This window comes from Pyrus communis, chromosome 12 (assembly GCF_963583255.1).
Source record: "Pyrus communis chromosome 12, drPyrComm1.1, whole genome shotgun sequence".
Lineage (NCBI taxonomy): Eukaryota > Viridiplantae > Streptophyta > Magnoliopsida > Rosales > Rosaceae > Pyrus > Pyrus communis.
The window spans coordinates 25,452,612-25,464,494 of NC_084814.1; the positions used below are offsets into that span (position 1 = coordinate 25,452,612).

The window sequence follows — 11,883 nt, forward strand, 5'->3', positions numbered from 1 at the left end:
TTCCATTTTTGGACAACCGAAGGCTAGAAGACGATGGTGTGGGCTTGGTAGGTTGGCAATGAGAGCCAGCACACATCGAATAACGTAGATAATTGAAGGATCCGGATAAAAAGAATCCGAAGAGAATCTCAATCCCATTCCAAATAATCACAATTCACATGAACTTTTAGTTTGATGTTTTCTTTGTCTAAATGATAGTAATACAGATAGAAATTTAGAGGTACGTCATATCTGAGTCCCCGTGCCCATGAGAGGAGGGAGGACCACGAGTCTTGTGGCCACGAGTGTCGGCAGCTTTTCCTTTTAGGACACTACCTGCAAAAGTGCTTCCCAAGCCTTTTGCTTGGCCACTTAAACTATGAGACCAATAAATGCTCAAAGATCAAACCCTAGTGTATGGTATAGCACCCCCACTTCCAAGGGTCTAATACTTTACTTGATTGATCTAGCACATCAGTTGGGGAGATTTTCTAGTGTGCACATAACACGAGATGGTACACCACATGTAATTATACAATTAGAATAATACTTGAAAAAAAAAAAAAAACTTTGCATCACTTATATAATAACACGTGGCATACGTTTCGTGTTATAAACACATTAAAAAAAATCTCTCCATCGTCTAAAAGTCTTTTATAGGTATATGTGCCCTAATGACATATTTACTAACTCATAATGAAAGGCATCTTGAATGAGAATGAAACCTGATTGTTCAAGTTTAAGATAAATATTAATTCTCATGTTGATCTTTTATTTAATTGTTTAGGTGTGATTTGCTTAATTTCAACGTGAAATCCACTTACTCTTTTATTTCTTTTGTGTTAGGAAATTTTTGTATGACATAAATTAGGTTATTGCACATGTACATGATACGTATACGTTACATTCCAACCTTCAACTAATTAAATTGTATAGTGTAACTTTGAAATAGGTAAAGGACATAGGGCCACTAGTCATAATATAGAAACTTGAAGAGACTCGTTTGATAACCAATTTTTAAAGAATAATACTTGGTTATTCATATAAATGATTCATAAATGTTCGTGTTTATCATTAGAACCGTTCATATTGTAAATCATTTTATAAATATTGCCTCTGCAAAAAAAACAATTAAATTTAAAATCATTTAGTCATCAAACAGTATAAAAACAGATAAACGAAATTGATAAAAGTATTATGAACCGTTTATGTATTTGTTATAACAGATTGACTGAACGATCTTAGTTTTAATTCATTTTTTACAAAGATGATACTTACAGAGTGATTTAACGATTCTGATTATAAGTACAAAACTTTATAATTCAAAAAATGAAAATTTTTTAATTAAAAGTTCTTACCTATACTTAAGTAGTCAAGTATTGTTCGGAAAAAAAAAAATATAATGAAGATTAAAATATTAAAAAAGACAAAGCACCTTCAATGCCCCAAACATTAATGATTTGAAACGCAATCTAAACTTCCAGTTAAATTAAAAATCCCATCCATCACCATCTCTCCCTCCCCCTCTCTCTCTCTCTCGATCGACGCTTTAAATTGCACATAAATAAAGCTTCAAATTTCAAAGAAGAAGAAGATCAGAATCCAAATTTGCCATCCCAATTTTGCCGAGAAACAAACAGAAAATCCTCTCTCCAGAAGCAAGTACCAGAAGCAGAAAGAGCCAAAAAAATGCTAGATCCGAGAAATGACTTGCTGCCGCCGCCCTCCTCCCCCACCAACTCCTCCGTCTCCTCCTCCGATCTCGACACCGAGGTAACCCATTCCCCCATTTCTCTCACCAATTTCGTCAATTTCTTAATTTCGATTTTATAAATTTGTGAAATTTTGAATCGCAGTCTACAGGGTCGTTCTTTCACGATCGGAGCACGACGTTGGGAACCCTTATGGGAGTGAGTTTCCCCTCCATCACCTTCAGAGCTCCGAGCCAGAACCACCGCGACCCCCAAGCCGGAAACATCAACAACATTGGCAGTACCAGCGGAAGCAGCTCCAGGAAGACGAAGAAGCCGAAAAAGAAGAGTGTCGCCGCTTCGTCGGCGGTGGGTGTGGTGGCGGAGCGGCGGAGGAGGTGGTGGCGGCTTTGCCGTGACGACTGCACCAAGCCGGCTTCGCTCGGGGAGTTTCTTGAGGTGGAGAGGCGGTTCGGAGACGCTGCATTTTATAATACGGCTGCGGAGCTTGAAGGCGTCATGGTGGACCAGCCAAGAAATGGACGGCTGTTGTTCGCCGACGGGAGGGTTCTTCCGCCGCCGAATGTGGATGACGGGATTGCGAATGCATCGACGGCTGGAGTTCTCTCTAGATTGCCGGTTTCACTCACTGCCATCTGTAGTGGCGGTGTAGCATAATTCTGCTCCCGCTTTTTTCTTTCTCTTTTTTCTCTCCTCTGTCTTTTGGTCTTTTTATCGCTGTTTAATGACATCAGCATTTGAGTTTATTTATTTTTTATGTGGAAACTAATGGAAAACAAAAACAAAAATAATAATGTTTATGCATCTTGGATTCTTGATGCGTTTATGATCCTCACCGATCTCTCTCTTCCTAATTTTTAACATTTTAACTCAATAATACTATTGTTTGTTCAAAAAGAAAAAGGCAATAGGCAAAACCACAGCACAGACAAAGCTAGTTAAGATTCAAGTGTCTTGACCGATCCAATGCCATCCAAAGTGGCATTGGCACATGGACATCGAAAGAAGCAACCACTTGAAATGCTAAATCGACCGACCCGCGCGAAAAACTTCTATGCTAGTCGAGAATAACAACTTTGTTATGAAAGAGCAGGCAAACTACGACCATTCCTTTATGAGTGGCTTTAGGAGATTAAGGTCCCCCCTTATATTCTCCCTCCATTTGCATAGGTCAGCTGCCGACGTCTCTGTGGAGATATCCAGACCGTCACCGCGATAAAACTCCATATGCCATTGCCTTTTTCTTTTTAATTATCTTTTATTATCCTATATTATCCATCCACGTCACGATTTAGAAGCTAAATTTCTTACAACAATATTTTCAAACTAATCTTGTAAAGAAAAAGATTGTGGTTAACTTTGGACAAAGTCGCAAAAATCAACCACCACTTCAGAGTAATATATTCAGTTTTGGTAGGCTGGTTTGGCTTTTCTTGGTTCCTTCCTGTATCCCTATCTCACATGGAATTATGGGACTCAACATCTCCTCTGCTAATAGAAGACAAACTTGTGTAAGAGTGTCTTGAGTTTCGATCATATCACGACATTTCTTTCAAAATCATGACACTCTTTACATTTCGATTTAATCGAACTCTATCTATTCTTTATTTCATATGAGATTCGTCCTAGCCAGACAACCGTTTGAATAAAAGTCTCAACCCAAAGTATTTAGTAATTACCAAATCATTAAAGATTTTCAACAATTAAAGAAGAAATAGAACAAAATGAGACAGTTCTTTCAACTATTTTTGGTCAAATAATATAATTTCATGTAGCCGTTAATTAGAAAAAATAGAGAATATTTTTGCTAATAATCTCACCATTCTATTTACTATAGTGAGATGAATTTAAATTTTAGAATCTGCGTAGTGGATAGACATAAATCTCAAAATTTAAACTCATTTAACAATAATAAATAGGATGGTGAACATTACTATTACTTGAATGAGATGAACAAAAATGCACCCGAAAAAGATAAAAAAAAGATATACTTTGCAGCTTTCAACATTTCAATGCGATAAACAATGATTTCTTCTTACGCTCTTGATTATATAAAATTTAGACGTTAGGAGTCTAATAAATTAATAATACATATATCAAATTTACAAAATGTTTTAGTAAATAATATACTGCAAATAAACAATATTATTAATTAGTGTCGCCATCATGGAATCTAAAACGAAAAGCATTCTTAATTTGTTAGTTGGTTTGTTTCATCACTTTCCAGCTTTAGGAATGGTGGAAGGCAAAAGGAGGACAACTAATCTAATCCCAACCATATTTGATTAGATATATTAACATATTTTATTCACAATAAACAGCTAATTGATGTTGCATGGACCATCCAGATTTTCTTACACGATTAAGAATGGCTTAGGGCTCGTTTGAAAGCAAAACGTTTTTAAAGGAAATATTGTTGAGTTTCAAAAGCACTGGATGTGACATCCCACATCGTCTAGGGAAATGATTCTTATATGTATATTCTCATCCCTACCTAGCACGAGATCTTTTGGGAGCTCATTGGCTTCGGGTTCTATGGGAACTCTGAAATTAAGCGAGTAGCGCACGAGGTCACTCCCAGGATGGGTGACCTATTGGGAAGTTCTCGTGTGAGTTCCCATAAACAAAACCGTGAGGGCGTGGTCGGGGTCCAAAGTGGACAATATCGTGCTACAGTGGTGGAGTGGGCCTGGGAAGTAGTCCCTCCCGGGTCAGGATGTGACAATTTGGTATCAATACCTAACCCTGGTCACGTGTGTGCCAACGAGGACGTCGAGCCCCTAAGGGGGATGGATTGTGACATCTCACATCACCTAGGGGAATTATCCTTATATGTATATTTCCATCCCTACCTAGCACGAGACCTTTTGAGAGCTCACTGACTTCGAGTTCCATGGGAACTCTGAAGTTAAACGAGTAGCGCACGAGAGCACTCCCATGATGGGTGACCCATTGGGAAATTCTCGTGTGAGTTCCCAGAAACAAAACCGTGAGGGCGTGGTCGGGGTCCAAAGCGGACAATATCCTGCTACAGTGGTGGAGCAGGCCCAGAAAGTGGTAGTGTGATGTGCTTCTTGTAATGCTTTTTCATGATTCACTTGCATTTTTACTAAGGATTGATTTCAAAAATATTTTCACCAAAAGCACTTTTAGTCATTTTAAAATCATTTCAAAATTATTTTCACCAAAAACACTTTTAATCATTTTAAAATCACTTCTAAATGAATCATAAACTAGCAAATGCATCAAAAACCAAATCTAAACGTACAAGCGAAACTTTCTCGCATTTAAGCTAGCTCATGAAGTTAGTTAGATATTTAATTACTTCTAAAATTAATTCTGGAAAAAAAATTAAATCAAAATGTACGTAATTAATCAAAATTTATTACAAATGAAGAGGATGTCAATGCGTACAAGGAGTTTCATCAATGGTTTCTAATGCAGGCTTCCATGATCTTTGCTTTGAGTACCTCTCCAATAATACTACTGGCTCTGAATTATGGCTTGAATTAACACTAATAATTACATGATCTTCATCGCAATCCGATCTCTTGGATTCCGAAAGATTAAACATGTGAAAATCTCCGAAAACCGGAAAAATCCTGCTGAAATTGTTGAAGCCTCTACTGTTCTTGAGTGCCTTTGAAGCCCTGTAAGTTAGGGAGCTGAGTTCTTCGTGTGTTAGCACTGAGTAGAGGAGGTCCATGGGGAGGAGGAAGTAAAACCGCCGTCTTTCGAGTGGTTCGTCCGCGGTGAGGCCGCGGATTCTGTTGCCAACTTTGAGGGTGGTAGACTCACACAAAAACTGGCCTGGATTCTCTACCATTAGCTCTGCTGCTTTTACTTGCCTTGTGAAAACTTCCATTCTTCCATCCAGAAATACGACTTTTGTTGCTCCTCTTGGACTGCTTGAGCATATGATCAATGGAGCACAAGAAACTGCTGCATTTCCCATCAGAAGAGGCAAATGGTAGGTCTACTCTTTGGAGGAGGGGAAAGAGAGAGAGAGAGAGAGAGAAAGAGAGAGAGAGAGAGAGAGAGAGAGGGGAAGGAGGGAGAGATGGATGGGGCTTTGGAAGAGTCTGTTTGAACGAGTATATATAAATGAAATTGTGCATGCATGAATATGATAGTGGTTGATTGACAGAGTGGGAAAGAAATTAGATGGATTTGTCGTCTACCTAGATGCATGTCACTTGGTTACACACAAAGCATCCAAGTTTCATACTCCCACCATGTGAACTTTGAATAGCATGGCTACGAAGTATTGGAGGTTCTTCCTTATAAAACTCTTTAATTATATGTTATTTATCAATAATGTGTTGATATCATTGAAATTAATAAGGTGGTCCGGAAGGGTAATCAGAACCCTTAATTCTTTGAGGTAACCACTCCCCAATCAGTCTCTTTATATGTTATTTATTAATAATATGTTGATATCATTGACATTAACAAGGTAGTCCGGAAGGATGATCAGAACCCTTAATTCTTTGAGGTAACCACTTCCCAATCAGCCAATATCAACTTCCTTAATCTTGATCTAGAAAGGCGCCAATCAACTGCCAGTCCACAAAAGAACTCCAAAATATATCAACTTATTATCAATAAGTTTTTGCCAATATCAATTTTTCCAAAAAAGAACTTTTAAAACTTGATATCATTTTGTGGTTTTTTTTCACAGTGAGCGGAATCGAACCCTAATCAATACTTTAAAAGCATGGAAAGCCAATGGCTAGGTGAGTGAGGCTAGCATGTCCTCTCTAATTACAATAGTGTATTTTAAATGTATAGGATTTCAATAGGATTTTTATGAATTTATCAGTAGGGAGGGCACATGGTGAAGCATGGAGCAATTGGTTGGGTAATGTACAAACTGCTCACTTAAGGACACCACCAAACGAATGATTGGACATGGTTACCTACCATTGGTCCATTTCTTTGATATTATTCCTGCAACAGCCTCACCTACTCTATGTATACAAATACATACAAATACACGCATATATATCAGAAAAAATATTTTTAAAATGTTCGTTTACAGGTGACTAAAGAATACATGGATACTCATTCTTGAATTTGACATCAATGGTAAACGGATGTGCTTAAAATGGTTTAATCTCAACTCTCGATATTAAATTCAATGATGCACGTCCACAAAATCTCGATCATTAGGTAACCATGAAAACGAGACTTGTATAAATATAATAGTAGAGAGAGAAGGAAGAAATGTATATATCTGTGTAGTGTGTACCTATATTTGGACGAAGTGAGAAAGGGATATCTGGGCAGAGAAGTGGTGACAAGGTCAAATCTTTTGCTAGTTATGCAATCACTATCCAGTGCTAGCTAAGGCTGATAAGCTAGCTGCTAGCGATGCACAATATTCCCCAATACATGTTACTGATGATTTTGGAGCTATTATCTAATCTTGGAAAAGAATCATCGGCCGGATCCTTTTTCTTTTCTAGGAATCCTAAGGATCCAATGATCTCATCCATTCATTGTATATTGTGCGATCAGTTTTCGTTAGTTACTATTCATATCCGGCGATGATCCTTTTCCTCTAATCTCAACCGTATGATTAGTTAGTTGGGAAACCTTAAGCTTAATTAGTTTCCTAAATTGGTCTAAACTATAGCAGTTTGATCTTGGTAGATATTAGCTTAATCAAGTATCAAGTGAGTCCAAAAACCAATTAACTGTACTAAATCTTTTGGAGGGATTATATTAGAAATGGGACTGCCTTTTTTTGTTGTATGCTTATTGCTCAATTAGATTGCTAATTAAATGATTATGAAGCAAATCTTGATTAACATTTCGTATCGTAATTATTGAATCAAGGAGTAACCTACTCTTGTCTTACTAAAGAAAGAAAGCCCTAATGTCTCATACCATGGGGAAGTGAAAGTTATTACTTGTCCTTTCTCCGGGTGAGAAAGAGACTTACTTACAACCTGGTGTATTTCCAAACGGGAAAGGGTTCTTCTCCAAATCTCTTCCATCAAATTCACCTAATCAATCAATCTAGACTATTGAAATTTGATCCAACGTGAAGGGTCCCCTGTTTTTAGTCGTTGTATCAAATTTCAAGGGTCCGGATTGATTGATTTGGTGGACTTGGTGGAAGGGATCCGAGGATCCCTTCCTTTTCCGAACGTCTTCTCTCTCACACACATTTTTTTTTTGAGAAACCTTATACGCTTGAAAGTTCTCATTTCATCTGAGCAGTTTTCCCACTTTTTTATTTTTATTTTGTACTTTATTTTTAGTGTAGATAATATCATTTGTTAAAAAAAAAAATTAATGACTAGAAAAATATAATGAAGCGTATAAAGTGAAAAAAATAGTGCAAAAATCATTGCTCTTAATCTAATTCGTGTTCAATCACATATGCGCCGAAAGATAAAGAGAAAGAGGTATGCACTCCAAATAAATTCACACACTTGGTGACATGGAAGTTTTATATTTCTTAAGATGACTTGTATCGTGTCATATGAGGAAAATTTGAATAGAAATGCCTCGACAACGTCATATATAAATATATTGAACTCTTGTATTTATATCTCATCCAACTTTGTTCGAAGTTGAGAAACTCCATATATCGTTCTCCCTTGAAAATAATAGTCGTTGATCTTTTAAGAGGTGGGACCCTGCAAAGACAAAATTACTGTATCAGACTTGAGGGTGGAGGGAAGCGCTGAATGCCAGTCATCTGCAATCCATTAACGGTAGTCCTTGAGTTACCATCTGCTGCTCCCTCCCTCTCTCTCTACCAGGTACTCTCTCTCTCTCTAAAAGATATCTCCTTTCATCAAATATGTGCCTAATTTACAAATAAAAGCAATCGGATTTTGGTTTAGCTCATGCGTTTAATGCTCAAATTAATTATAATTTTCCCTATTCTTTCTTGGGTTTGTTTTAATTTTTGTGGTAATGCGAAGAAAATTGCAGGATGGCATCTCTCCCACTTGGAAATACTCCAAGTTGTAGTTTAGCATGTGGAAGAAGACCAAATTCTCTTCTGGGTATTTCGGCTCTGCCATTGATGCAATTGAAGGTCAGAGATTTTCATGGTTTGCTGAGAGGTCAGTTGCTGCTGCTTTGCCGTTCTTGAATGTCTTTTTTTTTTTTTTAGCTTCAGCTATTCGCTCCGAAAGATTTCCCGTTCGATTTTAGGGTCCAAATGTTTTTATAGACCTTTCTGATTGTATTTGTGCAAAATTTCCATTGGTTTACGGAGAAATCGACAGCTCTTGTGTTGGTTAGTTCTAATAGAATGTGGGGGGTTTTTGCTTTTCATTTGAATGACACCGATTCTTTATGGAACGTATTGTTTATTGCTTCGTCAAATACAACAACAACGAAGCCTTATCCCACTAAGTGAGGTGTATGAATCCTAGCGGCAAGCGCAATGGCGTTCTAGGATTCATACAACACTATCTGAATGATTGACTGATTTAGGCATTTTGGAAACTCCATGTTACCTTAAGATGTGACATTATTTGAATGTTCTATTTTTTACCATATGTTTTCATATACTAGGATATCAAGGAGGGTTCTACTTGATTGAAAGGGATTGCGTACAAATTATATCATTTGCTTATACAAACCGGACATTTAGCTGATATTACTACGTTTATACTGAATTCTTCAGGAAAAGTCATGATTCACAGCTTATATAGAAATGAAACATCCCTTTTACGTGGAGAAGGATCCAATAGCATCAACCACATAATTCCAAAAAAGGCGATCTTGACCATTCCCAGATGTAGCAGTTCCTCGGACTCTAACGGAAGCGAAGATGACTCCTCTGATCAGGCCAAGGCATGTATGAGCAACTACTGATCAATGATTTGTTCTGTATTTTATTTTTCTGTAACATGAATCCAAGTTTATCCCACTGGCATCTCTTGTCAGCATCAGCTGATGTCCTAAGATGTATCAACAATCAAAAATGTTGGTTACTTACTAAGCAGAAGGTTGATTGTCTGGCATACGGTTCTTGCTTCTCGCATAGATTACAGATTTTAATCCCACATGCACAAGGAGTTAGTATGTCCAGTTTATTATATATAGCCGGTCCCTTTAGTCAGTGGGATTGGGGTGTTTGGGATAGAGATATGTGAAGTCATGTTGACAGGGAAAGAAAGATGTTTAATTACATACCTTTTTTCTTTTGTGTTTTAACAGAAGAAACCATTTGGATACTCAAGAAAGGATGTTTTATTGATTGGAGTAGGAGTAACTGCTATCGGGATCGGCTTGAAAAGCGGATTAGAGGTACTTTATTCTCTTGTTTAATTGTTTCATGAAGTTTCTATCCTTGATAGCTTCCTTTTCTTTTTTAGCTAGCTCATTTTCCAGTCGTGTAACTATTCTTGCTATGATGCTTTATGCAGTTTGCTGGAGTTGATCCTTTACAAGCAGGAAACGTTGTTCAGCTGGTGCTGGTGTTGGGCCTGACTATTGGATGGATTTCCACTTATATTTTTCGTGTTTCAAATAAGGAAATGACGTACGCACAACAAATACGCGATTATGAAAGCAAAGTCATGGAGGTAACTGTTTTATTATAATCTCTTGTATCTACTTATCTATTATAATTCTACCAAATTCTGTTCTTTTTTTTTTTTCTTCTCTGTAGTATTCTTGAATTTGTATGCATTTTTCACATCTCTTGATTTTACCTGTTTCTCTCTCTCTCTACAACAACAACAACCAAGCCTTATCCTACTAAGTGGGGTGGGCTGTATGAATCTTAGAATGTCATTGCGCTCGTTTTATAAAACATTAATGAGTTTCGGAACCCTGTTACATTGAACCCCATAGGTAACGAGCTTCCTGTTAACGGCCAGTATTGATGCTGCTATGTTGCGATAGCTTTTGAGATTGAGAGTTAAGTGCGCTGATGTGAGTTGCTTGAGACGTTTGCGGGATATTATGCAGCATACTTCCCGGAAGTTTCTTAGATTTTTCGGTTTCGCTGTACTTTTACTGAACTTTGAAGTTTCTAACTTTCTCTATTAACCATATACGTTTCCCTAACGCCCGAATGGGGTAAAATTGTGGATATGCAGAAAAGGTTAGAGGGCCTAACAGAAGCAGAGTTAGAAGCATTGCTTGAACAAGTTGAGGAAGAGAAGAGGCGCCTCGGCGAGCAGCAGGTCAAGTAAAAAGGTTCTATACACCTTCGATCATAATTTAAAGCCTTCATGAAATGACTGTGTGTGTATATATACTCAGATAAAACACAACAGGCTAAGTGATAGATTCGCTTTGTACTTTACATTCCCAGTAGTAGTAGTTCGTCGGCCTCTAATGGCAGCGAAGATGACTCCTCTGTAATTTAAGTCATGTATATTTGTGAGGTTTCCTTTCGCTTTTCGTTGACTATGGATCTCGGTGCTAGATAACTCTTAACCGACTAAGTTACAAGTTTCATACAAATTCATATGTTATTTTAATTTGTTTAGGTACCTAGATTAAGCAAACAATATTACAAAATTTATTTCCACACGACATGTCTTAAGTCAATTCATAGCGCTGGTGAATACGATGATGCTCAGGGAAGGCTGAAATGTCTTTATAAGCTTTCCTGGCCCTCGAAATAGTGGACTGCCTAGGCGACTGCATTGCAACTGCCATGACGAAGCCACAAGTTGGGCCTCGGCATGTGACATACCACATGCTACCATAATTAACACCATTGAGAAATTATGAGAATATAATTGACGAAACATGATTATTTGCAGTTACTTAATCTACTAAGAAAGGTGCAACTTACGAATCCATTGTTACTTAGAAGTTTTTAAGCATGGTGGTCACATAGCTGGATACCAATCTAAACCTTCATGGTCAAGCGAACGACTAACAAGTGACGAGAGTTTTTGAATAGAAAAAGACAAAATCTATTAAACCACACTAATCGATGTAGAGAAGAGTCGAAGTCAAGTGCAATTAGAATAACACACTGCTCTAACTAATTAATCTAACTAACGTATGTAGCACATAACTAGAGTTTATCCAATTGAAAGAAGAAAACATTCCTCCATGATCCATCCATATATTACAAATTTACAACATAATCTGGCATTTTGAAACAATGCTAAATTTCTCCCCTCCAATATTTTTCGCTTCACAATGCAATATTCTACTATAAATTATTCCAATTTTAAGTAGAAAAATTTAAATT

General features: G+C 37.3%; 3 protein-coding genes across 3 annotated transcripts; 2 read left to right on the forward strand and 1 right to left on the reverse strand.

Annotated features, from left to right (window-relative positions):
• Positions 1-1,443: 1,443 nt before the first annotated feature.
• LOC137711461 (uncharacterized protein At3g17950-like) lies at positions 1,444-2,521 on the forward strand. The gene is made up of 2 exons (XM_068450707.1): positions 1,444-1,752; positions 1,836-2,521. Exons 1-2 carry the CDS (start codon positions 1,669-1,671, stop codon positions 2,346-2,348), a joined length of 597 nt encoding a protein of 198 aa, XP_068306808.1. The 5' UTR covers positions 1,444-1,668; the 3' UTR covers positions 2,349-2,521.
• Positions 2,522-5,094: 2,573 nt separating this feature from the next.
• LOC137710253 (uncharacterized) lies at positions 5,095-5,556 on the reverse strand. The gene has a single exon (XM_068449183.1). The coding sequence runs from the start codon at positions 5,554-5,556 to the stop codon at positions 5,095-5,097; it is 462 nt and encodes a 153-aa protein (XP_068305284.1).
• A 2,868-nt stretch (positions 5,557-8,424) lies between these two features.
• On the forward strand, positions 8,425-11,155 carry LOC137711066 (uncharacterized). The gene is made up of 6 exons (XM_068450268.1): positions 8,425-8,467; positions 8,643-8,776; positions 9,346-9,515; positions 9,882-9,971; positions 10,091-10,249; positions 10,769-11,155. Exons 2-6 carry the CDS (start codon positions 8,644-8,646, stop codon positions 10,862-10,864), a joined length of 648 nt encoding a protein of 215 aa, XP_068306369.1. The 5' UTR covers positions 8,425-8,467; position 8,643; the 3' UTR covers positions 10,865-11,155.
• The last annotated feature ends 728 nt before the right edge of the window (positions 11,156-11,883 follow it).